Below are 23,927 nucleotides of genomic sequence, written 5' to 3' on the forward strand. Positions count from 1 at the left end.
TCTGATATTTAGGTAAAATCTAAATTTTGTCGTTTAGAAAGAAAAATATGATTTGATTTTTCTAAATACACATACACTATTCAGGCGCTAATGACTTGCGCACAAACAACCGAGGAATAGGACATGGACACCAAGATCTCGGGTCCAACCTTGATGAACTCTGACCATGGTCCCAAGGACCTAGGCAAGGCCAGTAGAGTCTTGAGCAATAGAGTGGGCACCAATCCCACCTCCATAGAAACCCAAATCGAGAATTTAATACATGTGCAAGACTTCTTGGCGCCTTGAAATGGTTTCATATAGGCCAGGCCTTGAGTCCTAGTGCTTGGATCCTTGGCAAATGGGCCAAGGTCCACAAAGGCGGAGCATGGGACCTTGGTGACCTAGGTTCCTGGCGCTTGGGCTTGGTTCCTAACACTTCAATCCCGGTCCATCGAGGATGGCCTAGGGATGCCAGTGCCCATGCCCGAGTCCTCGACGACCAAGCTAGGATCCTTAGTGATCGAGTTCAAGTCCATCAAGGTCATGTTTGGGATCCCTAGTTGCTAGGACGAGGGGAAGGCATCAATGGACACGAGCTTAGGTGGTGAGGATCCAAAAGTGAGCGTTAGGGTTCCCGTGCAAAGCTAAAGTTTTTGGTCTAATCGCTAATTTCTAGTCATATTTTAAAAATGATTCTTGATCTTTTAAAGAGAAAATCATTTTCTTGAATTTAAGTATAGGTTTTCTGTTGATTAGGAACATATTCTCCGTTAACTCATTTTCCTAAGCAATTTAAAATGTTGGAAAATGTTTTATTAATGTCAACTTTATAATTTGATCAATTGACCCCACTACTTAATATATGGTGCTGTCATTAAGCGTGAATACTTGACACAATGTTATCATACTTCCTGCCTCTCAACTAATAATCGAAGTGTCTATATTAGATAACCAAAACCACATCAAAACTAATTAGGCAACCTACTATACGTATAAATAATTTTGGTGCACAAACAATATGATAAATTGCGCACATCGTGAGGGAATCCATCTAGTTTTTCGTTTCCTTTTAGCTTTTTCCTGCTTGCTTGCGGGCATCCACCTAATTATGAAACGTCGTGAACATTGACATTTGACCGAATGCATATATCCTTGAAATTTCCAAACATGGTCTTAAATCCATTCATAATAGTCAATTCCGTGGTGTCCATGCCCAATATGAGAACGATTTGAATGCCACTTTACAAACTTTTCTTCACCCTTTATTTGATCATTTAGGGTTTTCTTGACCTGCATACAAAACTTCAAACTACGACTCTAGGGTCGATAAGGTAGAATCATGCACTGCTATTGCCACATTCTTTTTCTTCACCTAAGTAATTTTCACCTACTCTTTGAAGAATAATATTATGCTTATCAGTTACTTGTAAGATTCATTTAGAAAATGAGGGTCGATAAGGTAGAATCATTTACTGCCCTCCCACATTCTTTTTCTTCACCTAAGTAATTTTCACCTACTCTTTGAAGAATAATATTATGTTTATCAGTTACTTGTAAGATTCATTTAGAAAATAAGGGTCGATAAGGTAGAATCATGTACTGCCATTGTCACATTCTTTTTCTTCACCTAAGTAATTTTTTTTTTTGGGTAAGGTTTCACCTAAGTAATTTTCACCTACTCTTTGAAGAATAATATGATTCTTTATTGAACTTTCAATAAGATTCGCTTATGGTGGGGTACGTTTCTTCTGCAAAGTAACTTCACAAAAATAGTCTTACTTTTCCTAAAATTAGTCCTCATCGGACTCCTATAACTCTACTTTAGATTTAACAAAGTATTGAGTGGGTTCAATTAGCTCACAAATCATGCTAGTGAATGAGTTCATTTTGAGTTGCTTTAGCACCTTCCACCTCAAAGGCACAATTCGTGGGTAGCCTATATACCATAGATTTCCCATATCAAGATTTGCATGATTTTGTAAACCAATTTTTTTATCCTCTCGCTGCAAAAACCCATCATTTCACCTCATTTTGGAGAAACTTTTGGACTTCTGGCCGTTAGTTTTCATTTCAAATGGGCTCCTCAAGTTTGGTATTTGAAGACTTAGAATTCCGGCAGTCAAAACGAATGGGAACTCTCCGCGGAGATTACTGCTGCCTCTCTTGATTTTCAGCCACTCAAAGCAACTTGATTTTCAGCCACGCAAAGCAACTCGATTTTCTTCTCCTGCGACCTGACATTCGAGTTTACTAGGATCGTTCATTCCTCCTGGCATGTCCTATCTTCTTCGTCCCGGTTTTAGCGTTACTGCTGCGCGACACTAACCCTTCCTCAAGGTTTAATGACCTTGGGAGAAAAACTCAATAGATAATGGTGAAAAGCCACATATAGTATTGAATTCTCATGTCGAAACTTAAGTTTTCAACTTGACAAAGTAATTGGGTTAATTTAACACCGAATTAAGGAACTTATACATATATTTTTCCAACTTTATGAGCCGGCCTCCCCCAGGCTCAACTAAGAATCAAAATGTCTAGATTATATAACCAAAAACACATCAATTCTAATTAGGCAACCAACCATGTGTAGAAATAATTTTGTGCACATTATAATTGCACAAATTGTGTGGACATCCGTTTGATTGCTCCTTTTTGTTTCTTTTTAGTGTTTTCCGGTTTTGCGCATTCATCTAGTTATGAAATGTCAGGGATATTAATATTTTACCAAATGCGTTGATCCTTTGAAAATTTCAAAATATGGTCTTAAATACATTCTTAATAGTCAATTTCTTGGTGTCCAAGCCTAACGCGAAAACGATCTAAACGTCACTTTACAAACATTTTAAGTTCTTATCCCTTTAATTTATCAATTAGGGTTTTCTTGACCTGCATGCATATTAGACTTCAAAACTACGAGTCTGATCATCTCCTCAATGATATATAATATTAACATTTTATATCATGCAGAGATTGCAGATAGGAAAAAAATCTAAGGAATCTAATGGAATATGGTTGACCAAAAGTTCCTTTTCATACCAGCAAGGCGCTAAGATGTATGCTTCCTTTCCGTAAGGAAATTTATGAGTGGGGAAACAGATTTGACAGCTCTTTATGTCCAATTTTTTTGACAAAGTCAGTACTTACCAAATGTCACGTCCCGTCCTTGTCTATTGTCTTTTTCTTTTTCTGTTTCTCTACTGGTGGCCGATGCTGCTCGCGCGGCACATCTGCGGGTGTTATTCATAGCGACAGGACGGAGTTGTAATGCCATTAGGGTTCGGCTACAATCCAATAGAGCGAAAATGATTATTAAATTACTTAGTTTTTTTTTTACCGCTTCCATTCTATTACTATTTTAACTTCCTTTCAAATTTTTATCATGCCCTTTTATTGAGCAACAGAGTTAAAATTTATATCTAAAATTAAATCTTCCTTACTTTAATCTTTCTTTAGAAAATGAAGATTTAAATCTCCCACTTCCGTTTTTTATATAGGAAGGGTGGCCACCGAGTAAATTTTGAATAAATTTAGCTCTTCTTTTATACAGTTTAACGTTGAAATAAAAATGATAGAAGTATAATGCCAAAATGCCTTACAACTTTCTATTCTCTATACATATTCTGCCTACGATAGTCTGCATGTAGCCAATAACCATGGGTGATGGGTGAGGGACGACGTGCTTATTGTCGCTAGTAGGGTTTTCACATATGACGAAATAGCGGGGGTGATCGATTGCTGCAATTAGGGGTCAGTCATCGATGGTGGGGATTTTCGCAAGCGGTCAACACTAGGGTGATGCTATTGGTGACCCTTCTGCTTGCCAAGTGAGAGGGAGAGAGAGAAAGAGTAAAATAGAGCAAAGTGAAGGGTCGAGCATTTCACATATGTCCTATTCCATCTAAAATTATATAGAGATACTTGAGGTTCCTTACATTTCTATATACACATCACATCTATCCCCCAAGTCCGGGAGCTTAGTCTTACTAAGCTCTATGAGTTTTGTGCTTACAAGGTTTATCACTAATAATAATTAAAAAAGGATGGTAGATTTTTGGGTATTATATCAAGTTCTAAGTAATGTTGATTAAGAGAACCAACCACCTCCGAACTCATCTTATTTCATCTGTTGAAGGGTTGATTGTGCACCACGTGCCTAACAATCACTAGATTGAAAAAAATCTCACATCCTTTTCTATGCATCAATGGCCCACAACCGCCGACCGTAGTCTTTCCACCACCTTCGTTGCCACAGCGTTGCTGTACTAGCATTCAGCCATGCCGACCTCAGCCGCCGTGCGTGCTCGATGACCACTAGCGACGGCAAGCTTTGCAAATGAGAGAGAGAGAGAGAGGTAGGTGGTGGGCACGACGAAAGCTATGGGGTAGTGTTGGCTTTTGGCTAGAGATGGCGGCACGGGGTGATGAACATAACCAAAAGTTGTGGGCAACATGTCTTTGATTGGCGAGCTATAAATTATAAACATCATCCAAATGTAAATTTTTACTAAAATTGAAAGTGGATGGTGTTCGTATGTACGGCCTGCCAATCAATAGATTGGTTGTAGAATCCTATCTCCATTTTTAGCTAGGGACATGAAAAATATAACTTGTAATTCAGTCTACCCTTATGCTAATATCTCAGAATAATTATCCAATCAATCCTAAATATCATGTACTAATACCAATTCAGTTTAAACTTTTCAATTTTGTTAATGTAGTCCTAAACTTTAAGCAATATTCTTATGAAGTCATTTCAGTAAATTTTTACAGGAAAACATTAATGTGGTGGTTTAGCAGTCGTTGATCGTCCTACACGGCACATTGCCACATCAACAAGCTTTGGTGAAAATCTATTTTAAAGATTATTTTGAAATTTCACTCTAAAGTTGAGGATAAAATTGAAGAATTGAATTGATATTTATATAATAAATTTATACTTGTTTGGACAATTTTCCACCATTATCACCTATCACATCATGGCCCCAAACTTAGTTGCCAAGTTTTCCATCTATAGGCTAATAAAGGCAATCGACTTTCTCAGTCCTTTTACACGTTCGATCAATTACATCATAAACTAGGGGTGGCTGAGCTTGGTGGCTAGTGCAACTTGTCGTTTTCATTTTTGAACGATCGTTCTAAGTGAATCCAATCCACTCGAATTTCATGTACATCCCCGTCAACGGAAAAGCTCATCATCATCCAGTCTTTTCCCACTAAGTACAAGAAGTCGACATGTGTCACACCAAAGTAAGAACTTGATTGTATTTGTTTTTTTTTTCTTTCCCTTATTCTCATATGATATTTTCTTCTATGCTTACGCACAATAATTCAAATAAATTGATCTATCTGTATTATCAATTAGAAAAGCCAAACGACCATTCAAACATCAATCTTTTACAGAAAAGAAATTCCATGAAAAACACTTGTATAATGAAAATACCTGTTGTAATTTACAACAATCAAGATGATCCTCCACAATTGATCACTACCTATTTTTCTTGTTTTTCAATGACTCCACCTCGAGATTTTTCAATTGTCGCTTGGAATTCAATTTTACTAGAATTGTCCGCTCCTCCTTTCATGTCCTCTCTACTTCATCCTTCTTCCAGTGTTTTTTCCGCGCGCGTGCATCCAGCTAGTTAAGAAAATGCCACAAATATTGACATCTGACCGATCGCATTTATTCTTTGAAATTTCAAAACAAAATCCTAAATCCATACATAATAGTCAACATTATGGTGTCTTGGACGATTTTGATGTCACTTAGGACTTTTAAAGTTCTTGGCTTTTATTTTATAATATATGATTTTCTTGACCCGATATAAAACTTCAGAGCCACGAGTCATCTCTTCAGTGATATAATAGTAATATTTGAAATAATGCAGAAATTCCAAATTGTAAAAAAAAAATGGATTATAGTTGACTGAAGCAACCTTTTCATACCAGCATGGCAATGATATATGCCTTCTTTATGTTAAAAAATGAATGCGTGAGGAAATAGATTTGACAGCTTTTTGTCCATTTTTTTGACAAAGTCATACCAAACAATTGTCACACATTCAATGGCCTTCGGGGGAAAATTTGATGTGAGAATGATTTAAAATCTAAAGCCCTTATTTACTATAAAATCGTTGATATTTCTTGTATTATGGAGAAGAAAAATATACACATACAATTAGGGGTGCAGGGCGTGCAAGCACTGACATATTAAAATAAGGAATGTAGTCTTGCTGGCGCTCCACGGGATGGAGACTACCGGGGACAACCCTTGTAGGTGGTGAAACCCCGCCCCTCTCTTTCCAACCATGGGCTCCGTCTTGTCTCATCCTTATTTATGTTGTCTAGCAACGAAATGAAATTATAATGTAATTAGGGTTTGGCATCGTTAGTTTCAGTAGTTTAGCACGAGGATCAACTCTTCTTCTGTGTGGTTTAACACTGAAAATCAAAAGATGGGCATAAGATGCCACAATGCCTCGCCACTCTGTATTCTCTCTCCAGGCGCCGCCCTCCTTGCCGTCGGTGGTCCGCACGGGGCCAGTAGTGGTGGGTCACGAGTGAGGAACGATGTGCTAGCAGTCGCGTGTAGGGTTTTACAAACAACGAAATGACAGTGGTGGCTAATTGCAGTGATTAATGGTGCAGTCGTTGATGGTAGATCTTGGCAAACATCAGATTGTTGCTATTGCCCAACCTCATCGCTTGTCGGGTGAGATAGAAGAGCCGAGCATTTTGCAAATGTCCTATTTCATTTAAAAATGATAAGCAGATACTCGACATGCCTTGGATCTCTATAAACGCATCACCTCCATCCCTCGAATTTGTGAGTTTGCTCTCTCCAATATCTATGGAATTTTTGCCTAGAAATTTGTCGATAATAAAGTATGTAGATACTTGGTTATTGAATCAAGTTCCAAGTCGTACCAACATCAAATGTCGTGCTCAATGGCCCCTCGTGACATCAAGCCTCTCTCTCTCTCTTCTCTACCTTTGTTAACAACCTAGTGACAAGTTTCTCTCTATCCCTCTCTCATCTCCGCAACAAGCTCGTCGGTCATCAACAAGCTAGCGACAATCCACAAAATGCAAGGCTCAATCCAAGTGTGTACGAGAGAGGGAGAGAGGCGATAGGCATGACAAAAGTTAGCGGTAGGGCTGGTTGAGCTAGAGACGGCGACATGGTCGACAAGCTAAAGTAAAATATGTGGATACCATTTGTGTCTCTCTTGATAGGTTCTTAAATTATAGACATCATCCAAATACAACTTTAACTAAAATTGAAAGCAAATGATGTCCATAAATATAACCCGGCGGGTTGGTCATGGAAAACTTCCTCCATTTCGAGGTAGGGACGGCGAAAAGTATGATCCGTAATATAATGTTTCTTTATATCAATATCTCCTGTTATATATATGGCCCTAGACTTGGTTGCCAAGATTTTCCATGGGTGGACTAAATAAAAGCAATCGACTTTCTCAGTCCTCGTGCACCTTTCATCAATTTCATCATAAATTGGGGTGGTTGAGCCTGGTGGCTAGTGCAACTTGTCGTTTTATATTTAAAGGGGGAACAGTCGTTCAAGTGAATCCAATCCACTCAAATTTCCAAAAGAACGGTCCTTTTTCTAAAATTTCCCCACCTAAGTGTGGCAAGTGTCGCAAGCCAAACAAGCCCCATATCTTTTTCCCACTAGTACAAGAAGTTGACGCGTGTCGCATCAAAGTGAGAACTTGCATTTAATAAATGGGATATACAGACACCGCACACAAGTCATCTATATTTTTAGTTAGGCAAACCCAATAGTCCCTCCAGCCATATAAAAAAACAAAACGCACGCATTTACTCAATAATTTATGACAATTGAGATGATTCTTCACAATTGATCACTGTTTATTTCTCTTGATTTCTAGTGACTCCGACTCGATATTTTTCGCCTGCCACCTAACATTCGCGTGTACTAGAGTCTACTAGAATCGCTCATTCCTACTTTCAGGTCCTTTCTATTTCATCCTGCTTTTAATGTCACTACTGATTCAGGGCTTGGAGACTTTTGAAAGAAAACCTCCTCACATCTGTTTATGGAAGCCATATAGAACATCAAATTCTTCCGTGTTACTTAAGCTTTTAACTTGACAAAGCAATTGGGTTAATTTAACACAAAATTAAAAAACTTATTCATATAATTTCAATTTTATATTGAGGTCAGTTGATGATTACTTAGAGTGTGTTTATTTTACGGAAAATGAAGAATTCGAAAAATATTTTTTAAAGAATAATCACTTATGTCATTTGAAATAATTAGTTAGGAAATTTTTTTCATTATTAGTAACAATTTATATCTAAATTTTTCCTAAATTATAAAAATTTATTATTTTTTTTATTTTTTGCAAGTGATACAAAAGATCATTTTTTTGAAAAATATTTTAAATTTTTTCATTTTCAGTGAATACCTATGGGCTTGTTATGAAGTATGAAAAGTTGATTCAATGTTTTCTCCAAACGGAGGATCAATCTTTGCTGCCTCCTCATCAGGCTCAACTAAAAATCAAAGTGTCTAACTATATCAAAACTAATTACGCAACCAACTAGATGTAAAGTAATTTCGCGCAAATAAAATATTATAGTTGTGCACCGCATGATGTGTGGACATCCGACTAATTTTTCCTTTTCCATTTCTTTTTAGGTTTTTTCTTTTGTGGCATCCAACTAATTATGAAACGCGACAGATATTGATATTTGACTGTATGCATTTATTCTTTGAAATTTCAAAATATGCTCCTAAACTCATTCATAATAGTCAATTTCATGTGCGTGTCCATACCTAGGAAAGAGGTGAGTACTGGGTTCGGTTCTACCGACAAATCTAGAACCTCCCCGAGAATCGATGTCTCAATATTCACCGATTTAAAAATGCATCACACACGGTTAAAACACGTGGTGAATATATAAAAAAAGACTAATCACATAATAAATGTGTGTTGGATTATGCTAAAAAAAATTCATTACCGTAGTATAAATGACCCAAATATGGTAAACGGGTTTTATTTTTGTTAAATATGGATAACATGTTGTAAAGAAAATACTTTTGCACATATGGAGAATTGTACCATGACCTTTAACATGAACAAACAATATAACTACTTGACCTATATATGTTTTTATAATAAAATGGTGCAACGATTATATAAAACCTATTTTTTTGGACCAAAAAAAATTGGACCGGTTCATGGTATCAATTTTTTGGAATCAATAATCACAGGGTCGGTTTCCATTTTTTAGATTGGGAATCGACCATCCCTATTTTATATCAGAGTTATTTGAATGTCACTTCTAAGACATTTCAGTTCTTGGCCCTTTATTTATTATTTCGGGTTTTCTTGACCTGCATATAAAACTTCAAAACTTCGACTGTCTTTCTTGCCACTGCCACGTTCTTTATTTTTACTTAAACAATTTCGAATAAGCAACAATCACATGTCCCACAGCGATGATGCTCGAAGCTTCAAGTGGAGTGATTGACAGATCATCTCTTCGGAGATATAATATTAAAATCGGAAATCATGCAGAAACTGCAAATGAAGGAATAATTAATGTATTACGGTAGACCAAAAAATAAAACCTTTTCACACCAGCAAGGCAATAAGATAATGCTTCCTTTATTTAAACAAATGAATCCGTGAGGAAGTGGATTTCCTAGGTTTTTGTCCATCTTTTGACAAAGTCAGTCCTTACCAGTGGTTTATAGCAACAAGAATGAAACCATGATGTAATTGATGTTCGACTGCAATGCAAAAGGGCGAGAGCAAGCATTACTTTATTTAGTTTAATAAGTAAATTAACTCTTCTTTTGTATGGTTTAAACAGTGAAATTAAAAGAGAGATGTGAATTGCCAAGACGTCCTACGACTCTCCATTCTCTCTCCGAGCCTTGCCCTTGAACATGTTGCCCCAGGTGGTCCGCACGGGGACAAGAGCGATGGGCCATGAGTGAGGGTCAATGTGCTCGTGGTAGCTGGTGGTGGTCGATTGTAGTGATTTTGGTGTACTCGTTGATGGGTCATCTTGGCAAGTGGTTGATGTTAGGGTTTGGCAGGAGACAGGGATGGAAGACTCGAGCATTTTGCAAATGTCTTAATTCATATAAAATTATACCTAGATACCCGACGTGTCTTTATCATTATATACACATCATATGTGTCCCTTAATTTTGTGAGCTTAATCTCACCAATAGTTTTGAGGCTTATGCTTAAAAAAATTAATAAAAAATTGTATGTAGATACTTGGTTATATTATATTGATGTGCACCCTATACCTAGCAATCACTAAATTGAGAGAAATCTTATCTCCTCCCTCCGACCTTTCCTTTTCTTTTGAATCAATCACGCATAACCACTAACTGTAGTCATCGTACCATCTCTGTAGCTGTCGCTAGACTAAAAGTTGTAGCCGACATGTCTCTAATTGATGAACACTAAATTATAAGTACCGTCTGAATGCAAATTCAACTAAAATCAAAAGCAAATAATATCCGTACTCATAACCTACCAATCAACAGGCCGGGCTACAGAAACCCTTCATTCGTTTCCAGTTGGGAATGGCGAAAAATAGAAATCCGTAATCCGATTTTTGTTCATCCTAACATCTCCTATCACCAAATCATTTTCCCGCAGACTTGGCAAGATTCTCCCATCCGCAACCTAGGACAAAGGCAATCGACTTTGTCTGTGCCCTTGCACCTTCCCCATTCAATTTCCATCATAAATTGGGGTAGCTGAGCTTGGCAGTGGTAGCTAGTGAGATCTGTCGTTTTTTATGAGGGTGAACAATCGTGAAGTGAATCCAATCCACTCAAATTTTGCATAGGTCTGGTCAACCAAACAACTTATCATCTATAAGTCTTCGTTTTTTTTAGAAAAACTCCAAATTTTTTTTTTTTTTTTGATCGTACTTGTCTTTTTCTTGGCTTAATTCTATTAAAAAAGAACTCCTTCAATTTAGGTCAAATTCCAATTTTACCCCTAACTTTTTTTTTGTCTAAAAAAACATGACTTTCACTATAATCCCATATGTGCCCTCACATCTAAAAATGGCCACTGATTTCTTCAAAATTATCAAATAAATATCTTACATTCTAAATTTGAAATCAATTTAATTGTTTTCTTTGACCTTTATATGGTTATACAGAAAAAAGAATCTTTACACGCTCTTTTTTTCTTTATAAATTTGATTTTTTCCACTATTTCCCCATTCACATACAATGTGCATGCTCTTTCTTTGATATCAAATGAGAAATTAGACAAAGCAAACATACATAGTGCCTGAAGTACGTGACATTTATTCAATTTCTTTCATGCAAAAATTTGTGGGCCTTTGCTATTTTTTATAGCGATTATAAAATCTACTATTATTATCGATTAAGAAAATATTATCATTGTAATTCGAATTAAAAGATATTATCCAAAACAAGAACAAATGAAAGCTAATATATATAATCCATGAACAACCTCTTGAACTTGCACTTGCCAAGGGATATTCTATGGAATTATTTATATCTCTAAGAATATTTAAATTACATACTAGACTCACGAATTCGTGGTCATCACGTGAAGAGACTAAATGGAAATATGATAGGTCAAGTCACGTTTCTTCGAGCAACTGGCTTCACCCTCGGTTTCGGCATGGCTCTGCGGGGTCCAGCTATGCAATCGGGATTTGAATCTTGACAAAAATGCACGAGTACATTTATCATACCTAGGGGTCCAGTGTTTACACTTGAGAAAAATATTTACATAACTTTTAAATTGTCCAAAAGAAATAAAGATAAAACCTAGGGGCCTGTCCAAGAATGACTTTTACTTTTTCTTTTGGTCGTTCTCTGCATAATTCAATCTTGCAGCTCACGTAACTCAAGAATTACTTCTTGTTTTTTTTTTTTTCCTTCTCAAATTTATCTTTCCCCCTAGAGAAAAAGAAAATGCTAAACCGAAAAGTTGGTTCATAAATTTTTTAAAGTAATGCATAGAAAATTTGAATCTTTTTATAAGTTAAAAATGATAATCGATCGTAGTAATCCTACTCGAACGTAACTATAGAGATCTAATATCGCGTCTGAAAATCTCGATTTGCATGATAGCTACCGTCCCTAAAGTCACGATCCTAGAGGAATTCCCTGAAATTCGAGATTCTCCAGAAGGCCGAGCTCGTGAATTCCAGCTTTACCGACATCCCTACTCGAAGAGCGGATCTTCCACGGGACATCCGGTTCGACCGCTTCTCGCATTTCAAACTCGTGATCCCTGTGAAAACACGATAGGCACCTTCGCGATTGGACCGCCACGTCCGAAAAAGAAAAAAAAAAAATAAAAAAGCGGACTAAATCCCAGTTTTAGCTAGCCCGAAAGTCCCTGATTTTCATCAGCCGCGACTGTCCCCAAAAATCAAACCACCAGTCAACAACAGGCGGCTGAGCAAAGAAGAAACTGCTAGGACAATAATAAATAAATGAGAGAGAAAAGTTTGATATTCTCTTCCATCCCATGTTCTCCTTCCACCTTCAACGTTCAAAGCTTCATCAAAACGCCTCCCCCTGCTTTATTCCTTCGGTGGTGGTTGGCCTGTCCATCTCCTCCTCCTCCTCCCTTCATCCTTCCTTCTTCTTCCTCAAACCAGGACCACTTCAACCTAACCCTAACCCTCTCTCTCTCTAAGTTCATGCCCTTTCTCTCTCTTCAAACTCCTGCATGAACCCTCCATAGCCACCCCCTCCTCCTCCACGATGATGGGCTCGTTGCACCATCTGAGGCGCCTGCTCATTTCCGACCCGATCAACGCGAACTTCTCAAACCTCTGCCAAAGCGTCTGCCATGCTCAACTGAACACCTCAGGCTTCTGCCTGCCGCCCTGCTTGGTCGCCTGCCCTGACCTTTGCAAATCCAAATTCATGTTCCCGCCCATCCCTCTGCCGCCGCCGTGTCCGCCGGAGGATGAACCCCCCTCGTTGGACGCGTACGGAGGAAGGCCCCACCATCTGTCGCCGTTCTTGATCCCCCTCTTCGCCGCCCTCGCCGCGCTCTTCGTCCTCGTCGTGTGCTACGCGCTGTACGCGAGGTGGTATTCGGGCCGGCCGCGGCCCGGGGCAGGGGACCGCCGCGGGCGGAGCCGGAGACGAGCGTCGTCCACGACGAGTTCCTCGACCACGACCAGGGGCCGGTCCTGGACCACCCGATCTGGTACATCCGCACCGTCGGACTCCCTCCGTCGGTCATAAGCGCCATCACGGCGTGCAAGTACAAGAAGGGCGAGGGGCTGATCGAAGGGACGGAGTGCTCTGTTTGCTTGAGCGAGTTTCAGGAAGACGAGACTCTCAGGCTGCTGCCGAAGTGCAACCACGCTTTCCATGTCCCGTGTATCGATACCTGGCTCCGATCGCACACCAATTGCCCCCTGTGCCGTGCGCCTATCGTCACTATCGCCGCGCAGGCTCTGCCGCCGGAGCGGCCGAACGCGGAGAGCTCTGCTTCTGCAGGGGAGATGGGAATTCAGGAGATCGATGATGGTTTGGGGAGAGAAGCAGAAAGGGTTGCCGAACCGAGGAGCGAGAGCGAGGAGGATGGTGAATTGGACTTGGAGGATGGGAGGAAGAGGATCGAGGACTTGAGCAACGAGGTGCAACCGATGAGGAGATCCGTTTCCTTGGACTCTCTGTCAGCGTTGAAGATCAGTCTCGCGGTGGCGAATGCTCTTCGAGGTGAATCAGGATCCTCGAGGAAGTCTGGTCCTGAATTGGCCGGAGAAAATCAGGGAATTGCCGTTACTATCGTCCCCAAGAGGAATGCTAGTTGCGAGAAGCAACCGATGAGGTCGATGGGCAGTTCCAGTTCATCGATCGGAAGATCACTAGCGAGTGGATCCAGCTCGAGAACAAGGTCGCTCTCCTCAAGCGGGAGGTTCTTGTTCTCGAAGTACGGCCGAAGCAGGAGCTTGGCTCTTCCTCTATGAGAGGCTGGCCTCGGCAGGAGAAGAAAGGAAACAAGTTGGCCTTGTTCTTCTCTGTGTTTTGCTCAGTTCCGGTGTCCAGAAACCGATAGAGGACGGCGCCAGGAAGCTTGCCAAGTTCATAGGTGAGCCTGATTCAAAGGAATCCGACTCGCCAATAAACGGAATATGTATCATACGGTTTGCGATTTTGTTCTTCTGTTCTCCATAAGAGCTCAAATCAAATGTAAGTAAAGCTTTTGTCCTAAGGAGTGAAGGCTGTATACCATCTTTACATACTTGTCACTGCTAAATTGAGTTCTTTAGTGGGAGGATGAAAGTACTATGGTCACAGAAAAATGCTGCTGTCAAGTACTAATTTGATCCTCCGACGTTTTGTCCTGAGCAACACGAGCATGCTCTGCTTTGCTGGTTGCAGAATCATTCCCATCTCAAAATGCCACGGCATGAAAAGAGGGGGTGATGTAGCATTCGCATCACGATTGTGTAATTACCCTTTAAATGCTGCTTCGAAATCGTTGTTACTTGGAAAATTCATCTGCTGTTTTCGAGATGCAATCTCATAGCTGTAAAGCTGGCAGCAGCATGTCAAGTACTAATTTGATCCTCCGATGTTTTGTCCTGAGGAACATAAGCATGCCTTGCTTCGCTAGTTGCAGAATCATTCCCATCTCGAAATGCCGTGGCATGAAAATAGGTGGTGATGTTGCATTCGCATTGTGATTGCGTAAATACCATTTCGATGCACTTCATAGTTGTCATTACTTGAGAATTTGTTTACTGTTTTCGATATGCAATCTCATAGCTGTAAAGTCGGCAGCGGCATGCTTCGGCATTGGATTCTCTGATTAAACCCAAAGAGGGGGAAAACGAATTGACTCCTGGGAAAACGATCAGGCCTCAGTCTCTTTGCACACTGTTCTGGGCATGTTGTTCTGTTTTCTCTCTGTTGGCATTTGCTTGTTTCTCAAGCATCTCCTTGAATTGAGGTGATTCTTTCTTCAATCTGCGCAGCGAAGCTAAGCTATAGTTTTTCAGTTCATTCTCTCTGAGTGCTAGTATTTTCTGAACCTAGCATTGTATCTTGAATTCCTTGAGCATGCACTTTCTTGGTCTTGAGGCACAGGGATACGATCCCCTCGATTAGATTCAGAGAATTGAATGTAGGATGAGTTATATATACATCCATAGCAGGCTTTATTCGGTCGGTCCACTGCCAGTAAAATTATTCTCACACATTCTCTGTTGCACGAGTAACATGTGTATTTAGGGTTGATTTTGTATCTGAATTCTTTTGAACGTCATTCCAATCATGAATATGGAAACTCTACTTTTTGCATGGCGTTACAAAAGAACTTGTCGATACTTAAGTTAGTATGAATTGTTGTAAATGCGTGAAACTTACGCTCAGATTGAGATGCTTGCTAAACGACATTCCAAAATTACAGCGTAGTTAAGGTAAAATGATAGATCCATACCGTGAAAATTTTTGATTGTCGCAATGTGTACTAGCCATGCCCAATTACGGTATAATTTAATGTTGTATTTGGTATGATAGAATGAGATGGAACGACAAAATTGAATCGGGAAGAAATAGAATGGAATGGAATGAAGGATGATGTCTTTATTTGGTAAACTATGTCAATGAAATGGATATTTCTTGCTTATTTGCGAGAAAAATATTGAGGGACTGGAATTGAATGCATATGTTATAAATATTGTATGGGACTCTCCTTACCCATGCATTTACTTAAATCACTTTTTTCTTAAGGACAATATTTTCATATTGAATCATCTGATTTATTTTGTATTTGATTGTAAAAATATAATTAATCAATCTAAAATTACTACTTCAATAAATGGTTTTTGCAGTTCAGTATCCATAATTCATTTAATCTACTATTCTTGGATTACTTTAATGTACTAAACGCATTAGCCCTTTATTCACAATTAATTTAATCTGATATTCATTCATATAAATCCATTATTATACAAGTCAAATGTTATAAATAAATTAAAATCATATTTCTAAATTCATTACTTAAATATAAGCTGTGAAATCATGACTTTTTGTCCTCGACCAGGTCTAAATCGCTTTGTTGGGGGCATTCCTCCCCAATATTGCCAACTTAAATATCTCCAATTCTTGAGCCTAGCATAGAATAACATTTCTGGACCCATTCCCAAATGTTTTGACGGGATCTTCTCTATGGTTAATGCGGATGGTCCTGCGATTTATTTTTATATGAATGGTGTCGATGTTATGGTTAACACAAATGGAACCAGCCAAACCTATGGAATTATGCTTCAATACTTCTACATAATCGATCTTTCAGCAAACATGTTGGATGGGCAAAAACCAAAAGAGTTCATTAAGCTCGTTAGGCTTCAAAATCTGACCCCCTCTCAGGTTAAGTTGAGTGGATATATCCCCTCAAATATTGGTGACCTGAAAAGATTAGAATTTCTTGGTCTTTCTAGAAACAAATTGTTAGGTACCATCCTTTTGAGCATATCCAGCTTGGACTTCCTTAGTCATCTCAATCTGCCCTTCAGTAGACTCTCTGGCCATATTCCATCTGGCAACCATTTGCGCACCAAGGACGATACATCTGTTTATCGTGGCAATGACAGGCTCTGTGGAGCTCCTATTCCGTATACTTGTCCTGGAGACGAGCCACCCGGTAGTGATGGGCGCGACGGTGTCAATTCCAACGGAGATAAGCCTAGCAAAGGCAATTTGGGTATCCACAATTGGTTCTATGCGGGTTGGGACCTGGTTTTACGGTGGGATTTCTAGGATTCTGTAGCGTCCTGCACTTCATGGGATCTTGGAGGGTCTCTTAATTCCAAGCAATGGATAAGGCCATTGAGAAATTTTCAGTGACAACAATGATCACCATGCTTTGGCTCAAGAGAACATTTCGAAGACGTAGGGGAGCTTGTTTAGCAGGTAATACTTGCCCCCTTCTTGCTGACAAATTTCTTGCATCTTATCTTGGTTGAAGCCATTGTTGATTATTTTGGGCATGTGTACCAGAAGAGTTAGAGAGCTGGAGAAACTTACCCTACTTTGAAGAACTGCTTCAGGTTATTAGATGCACTGAAGAAAATACGTTCAAAGCAATAAATAGAACGTGTTTCAAGCCTTCGACTTTTCTTTTTCCTCTCTTGTCAATTTCTAGTGCGTCGCAATATGAATATGTTTAGTTGCGTGCGTGGACCGGCCAATGACAAATTGTTATTGTTTTAAGCATGTGGCTAGATATGTTCTCTGAATTTTCTTACCAAGGAAACAACGTTGAACGTGCTTGTTAGAAAGAATATCCGATGCATAAGCTGGATGATCCTATCACCATCCAGGTTAAATTATTTTGAAAGGCCCTCAAAACAAGTCTCCCTAATCACTTCTTATGACGTTTCTAATCATTTAACTACACAATGATATGATTGATTATCACGTCGACATCTCTGGTTGTTTACTGAAATCCATGACACACGTCGCACTTCCGCATGGCGTTCACGGCCCCCTTTCATTGAAAATACAATAACATGCGCTCACAACGGAAAACTAATAATCTATTTATAAATTGAAAATCACGTTCTAAACCCTGGTTTGGATAATTTCACCGGCACGAACATCCTCTCGAGAGCAGACTTTAGCCTCAAGAATTGATTCGAGAAGAACGGCCATGATTGAAGCTCAATGGAGATCGATCCTTCATTTCTTCGATGGACGGAAATGAAAGTGAAAGTGCCCGACTTCGATTCAATCAATAGCGCTGATTCTCAGTACCTCTCTTGTATCACCATCGCTGGCCTCAAGTCAACTCCAGTCCACACAAAAGCCACTGTCGAGCCTCCATCGCCGGCCACCATACGCTAGGCCACAACAGAATCAGAGAACAGAGAGCAGAGCACTCATCACCACTCACACGATGGTTGAAAGTTCCTATAAATTGAAGAATTTTCTGGTCTTCAAGTCCTCGCCGCTGCCTCCAAAAGTCGTCCGGCACCACTCACGCCACCGGTCTCTGTTTTCAAAGTTGCACCGGTTGTGCTCTGTCATACACTTGTTTTATTTTTAGTCGAGTAATTGGTGGAAGCTGCTTTGCCGGCGTCAATACTCACCAGAGACACATCCGGAACCCTTCATCGATCTTAGTTCGTAAACAGTAATCGTGCCATCAAGTGGGGAAAATATTCATCTAAAGCCAAGTTGGGAAATTGCGGAGAGCTAAATCGTCCTAAACTAGCTTTGAGATTCTAAGATTTTATGCTCTTATGTTACTTTTTGTTATTCAAGTAGGTGGATTTCTGACGCAAGACGGTGCCTTGGTTTGTGGATGAAGTAACTTGAAGAATGCAGATGTTTCTAATAACAATTCCGGTGGTCACCTACCGATTCAATTTGGAAATTTCAAAATGATCTTTTGATATGTCTTGGGACTCAATTTCTAGTCCTATTTCCTCTACAATGGGGAAGCTACATCTCTGAGAGAGTGGCATCTTGAAGGTAACGAATTAAGCAGGAACGTTTTAAAAAATATTGGCCAACTATCCAATCCGGAGGCGATGGACATTGATTTTTGAATGGCGTTGAAAGCGAAATCCAATTTACAAATCTCGAGCTTGACCAAAGCTATTAGTTTTCCTGAATGAAGTTGTTGTAAATGTTAGCGTGTCTTGCGCTTCTCCTTTCCACATTCGAGAGAGTCTCATGTCCAAGTTGCAAAGTGAGACCATAATTCTCAAACTAGCTCCAAATGTAGAGAACTATTTCAACATTAGACATGTCATATGCAAGTATTACAGATGAATTTCATGATTGGCTACCCAATGGTTTGTCTAATATTGAAGTACTGTGTCTCTTTAATAATATTACTAGAGGCAACGCTTTCAAAATTATTGAAAAAAAGAAGAAGAAAAAGATAACGCAATTACATTTAGTGTCACTTAGAGAAAATGTCATTGGTGACAACAATCCTCTTGAATTGACATTTATGTGTCGCTCAATGATTTCTCATTATTCAAAATCTCAATTGTGATTGGACAACAATCCTTTCTAAGCTCCATAATTAAAGGGGTTGGGCATTGATTTTTTTGGCAAAATATGATATCAATGTAAGGGAATTGATTGAAGTTCCAACCTTGCGGGATGAAGTATGTTTTTCGAGTACACTTTCGAGGATGCAACAGGAAATTAATACAGAAAAGAAGTACTATGTATCTACTTTAATTCTTTAAGAGTAAGGACTTGAAAGGTAGTTGTAAGAACGATAGTCATGGACGAAATCATTATTTGGCTTTGGGATGTCTTCACTTTTCGCCATTGCCTCCGGTATGAATAGATTTCAAGAGTCAAACTACCCTGATAATAGTCTTCTGAACTGTCGTGATGAGAACCTGTAAATGTGGAATGAAGTCAGCCAACTATATCAGGACAAACAAGCATCGTGAGATGTTCTCCCAACAGTGAAAGGTTGAAAAGTTTAACAAGACAAAGTGCAACTCCATGTGACATCGAAATATGTTGAATCATTAGCCTTCTCTTCAAATGTTTGGAAATCCCAATAGGCTAAAACATTTGGTTGGATCGATCATTTTCAGTAGCTTTTTGACGAATTAAGAAAGAAGTAAAGGCTAATCGAGGCAATCTCATAACCCCACAATCAGTGTCAACTAGGGGAGGTTTGGGGCTTTTCCTTGGGTGATCATAGAAACAAGATATTTCACTTATAAATATTAAAATACAGCACTCTCATCATAATATAAGAAAATCGATAATTCATGTGAGAATATTTAGGATTATAAATTTTTTAAAATATATATGAGAATGATGATAAATCGATCCTATAGCATGTCCTGTTTCAACAAACTTCCGTAGAATTCTTTGAAAAGCGCATTTTTGTTGTTAGCATTTTTTTTATTTTTTTTATTTTTTATGATAATGGGTTGTAACCAAATTGATCCAACCTTACCGACTTATCCCATCAATATTTTATTTTGCAAAATCGAATTCAAATTTCCCTCATCTGACAATTAGTTTGAATCTTTCGTAAATTTATTCACTTCCTTGAATTTTATCTTTCTCTCAACACATTAATCTAAATCTATGTTTATATGCACATGCGTCTATGTTGGCAAGATTATTTTAAGAGATCTTAATAGGTATGGCTTTGTACAGCCATGGGTATTAATGTATGTATAAGTTAAACTTATCAACTTTTTCTTAAATTACATGTGAAATGGAAACTTAAGGAGAAGACGAAAGGGTAAATAACTTGGCCGAGCGGAAAACAACATTGTCCCCAAAAATAATTGTCTCGTCCAACTTTAAAATGTAAATCATATTTAAAAAAATCTTCCTAACAAGTTCCAAATGCTTTTGCACATGTGCAAATAACTTTAGTATTAGCATCAAATGTATGTAGGTAAGAGTATGTGAATTGTATAGCATTTCAATTTAAACAGAAACTGTCAGGAAGGATGAAAAAGATAAAATATATATAAAAAAACAAATTCCCTTGACCAATTCAAATGAAACCCACTTAGGGGGGACAAAGATGGATTTGGGTTTCGACTAACGCTAATAAAAAACAAATGAGGATCGAGCTGGGGGAATCATGTAAGGTGTGATGGGTCACTCTCAATTACGTGTCAAGTGTTATCGACATCAACTTATACACTCTAGCTCATAATGATACATGTGAATGTGGTCTATATGTGTGACAACCCAGACCTGGGACAGTACGGAGGGATGGACTGAGATCGCCTTAAGGGCGAGGGCGCTGTGTCTTAAGGCGCGGGGGGAGAATGTGACGACCTAGACCCGGGTAGTACGGAGGAATGGATGGACTGAGATCGCTTTGGTAGTACGCGAGTGAGGTTAAGGGCATGTCTCCCATCCCATATTGCTTTGGGAGGGAGTCCTGGGGCTAGTTTATAAAGGCGTGGGTCTCTTTAATCTGTATAACGCGTTTTAAAGCCGTGAGGACTCAGTGTCCAAAGCGGACAATATTATACCGTGGGCCCGGGTTTTTACAATATGTTTTCAGTTCGATAAATCCGAGTCCACCAAAAGCCTAACGATGCGGAGTCAAGAGGGCAGTTTGCTAACTTTGATTAGTAGTTTGACGTACGAAGATGATGTTGGGCTCAACTAAGCCCGTTATAATCGAATTGCAAGTTGGGCTCTGAGAGAATGTGATGAACATATTGCGATGCTGGGAGTTCCTTTTTCTTTTCTCACTCCATTCTTTCATTTATATAAAACTAGCAAACGAGCACTCGTGTTACGTGTACGCAAGGATGCGGCATTTGAAAGATTAAGTAAAACCATCCTATTAAAAAAATATTTGAGCACATGAAATGGATAGAAATAAAAAATTAAAAAAATCATACATTGCATAGAGAGTGATAAAAAGAAAAAAATGCAAATAAATTGGACACATACGTGCATATGTAAAGAGAACGTTACTTGAAGATTTGGAATTCTTCTTTTGGAAGGTTATTGTAGAATAGAAAAGATTCGAATTCAAAAATTGAAATATATGAGAGGCGGCATAAAATTATAAAATTCTCCAGTTTTGGTGGCAGCCACTTGATCCATGATACATGGCCACTGTGGCAACCAGGTTGCTTCGAGCGGACACCGACTTCTGTATGCAAATAACTCCTCGCATTAATGTCAACCACTTATCATCTTGGTTTTTAATGTTTGTTCATGCCATTGCTTTACTCTGAATCGAGCTCCCACCTTCATTTTGTCTGAAAATGACAAATTTATATGCACTGACAATTGCGAGTCTTAAGAGGTAAATAGTGTTGTAAGCATCCTATCTTTCCTCTTTTTTTTTTTTGGTCGTCTTCCTTTGATCGTCACTACAGAATAAGGATGACATACATTTTGGGTTGATTTTGATGGGTTGGCCGTTTGGCAGGTCTCCGAGGGCACGACTTTGAAAATTGGAGTCGTCCATTAAGAAGTCATTGTGGCAGGTGATCAGAAAATGACCTGAAAAGCAATTTATAGTCACTCTTTCCTTGGTGAATCAAGACCGTTATCCACATGATTAAAGCGGTACTTGTTCTCAAGTCCTAAAGAATCTATGGCGTCTTACGTTGGCTTTGTGCCTATCCTCTTATGGGCAATCTTTTTTTTTTTTTTGGGTAAAAACTTATGGGAAATCTTTATCATTCGAGTAATTGAGTTTTGTCATTCCAAAGCTTTGACCAATGTAAGCCATATTGGTACAGAGAGGGTAGCTCTTCTTATGTTCAAGCATGGTCTCAAATGGAAGTTGGTAATTCCAAACAGGTTGGCAATTCAATTTGACAAAAGTTGGTAAATTACTTTAATTTAGGTTGAAAGTTTCATAGAAGAGTTAATATACTTGAAACTTTAATTAAATCAAGCATATAAAAGTTGATTAGTTAGAACAAAAACCGATAATTTGCAAATTGTAAAAGAATTGGTCATTTTATAGATTTTTTTTTAATAAATAGCAACACGTTATCTAGGAAAAAGAGTCACCGGTCATTTTTTTTCACCAATATTTTTTGACACTTGCCAATGTAAAAAGCCTCTCATTGCCATATAATTGCAGAAAATTGATTATAGATATGAGATTAGTTATTTAGTTCAAATGGCATATATGAGACCCAGTACAAGAATAATCTAAGAGTTTCTTCCAATGTAATTTGGCCAAAAAATCAGGATACATTCGAGAACAATAAAATCGTTGATATTTGGCATCCGGAAAAGTTTTTACAGAAAAAAATAATAGAAAAAAAAAGTAACATTCAAATTGCATGTAATGCTATAACCATTTGATTTGATTTCCTAAAACGATTTAGTTTTTTGCATAGATTTTCCTTCCTTTTCATAGAAGATACTTTTGCTTTTAAAAAAATAAAATAAAAACCGAGTGTGCAATTTCAATGGTTATTCAAATGGAGAGATAATATTTTCAAATTGGCATGTAATGCTACAACCATTTGAATCAATTTCCTAAAACAATTTAATTTTGCAAAGATTTTCCTTCATTCTTTAATAAATAGCAACACGTTATCTAAGAAAAAAAAAGTCAACGATCATTTTTTTTTCACCAATAATTTTTTGACACGTACCAATGTAAAAAAAGCCTCTCATTGCTATATAATTGCAATGAAAATATATATGCCTGGGTATGCCAAAATGATGTTGACAAAGATTGACGTAAGTCTAAGATAATCGGAGCTTCTGATGATTGGAAAGCGATCAAGATCACTTTGTGGTTGCACAACCAAGCACAAAGCGTGCGAACGAGACATGGGTGGAGTGATGAATTTACTAATCTAAGTGCAATGAAATGCAAAATCGGACAAAAATTTAAAGGATATTGAAATGAAACTATATTAAAAGGAAAATATAGAAGTTAAAATGTACCAAGAAGCGAAAGCACGAGGAAATTGAATGGATAAACTCTCGGGGGCTTTGTTTTCTTCCAACGCCTAAGCCTCTTTAATGTTCTTGAAGAGAAGTTGAACCCTTTCTGAGACACTTTGTTTAAAACTCTCCAGTTTTGGTGGCAACCGCTTGATCCACGATACATGGCGACTATGGCAACTACCAACTAGGTTGCTTCGACCGGACACCGACTTCTGTATGCAAATAACTCCTTGCATTAAATGTCAACCACTTATCATCTATGTTTTTAATTTTTTGTTTGTTCATGCCATTGCTTTTCTCTGAATTGAGCTTCCAACTTCATTTTTGTCTGAAAATGACAAATTTATATACACTGACAATTGCCAGTCTTAAGAGGTGAATAGGGTTGTAAGCATCATCTCTTTCCTCTCTCTCTCTCTCTCTCTCTTTTGGTTGTCCTCCTTTGATCGTTATTGCAGAATAAGGATGTCATACGTTTTGGGTTGGCTTTGATGGGTTGACCGTTTGACTGGTCTCC

The 23,927-nt window shown here is 38.5% G+C and overlaps 1 protein-coding gene across 1 annotated transcript; it reads left to right on the top strand.

Annotated features, from left to right (window-relative positions):
• Nucleotides 1-12,969: 12,969 nt before the first annotated feature.
• On the top strand, nt 12,970-14,284 carry LOC104452874 (RING-H2 finger protein ATL54; the record flags this gene model as incomplete). Its single annotated transcript, XM_010067371.3, has 1 exon — nt 12,970-14,284. A coding segment is annotated over one exon (1,011 nt), but the record flags the coding sequence as incomplete, so codon positions are not given.
• Between the last annotated feature and the right edge of the window lie 9,643 nt (nt 14,285-23,927).

Source organism: Eucalyptus grandis, chromosome 7 (assembly GCF_016545825.1).
Source record: "Eucalyptus grandis isolate ANBG69807.140 chromosome 7, ASM1654582v1, whole genome shotgun sequence".
NCBI classification, from domain to species: Eukaryota; Viridiplantae; Streptophyta; class Magnoliopsida; order Myrtales; family Myrtaceae; genus Eucalyptus; species Eucalyptus grandis.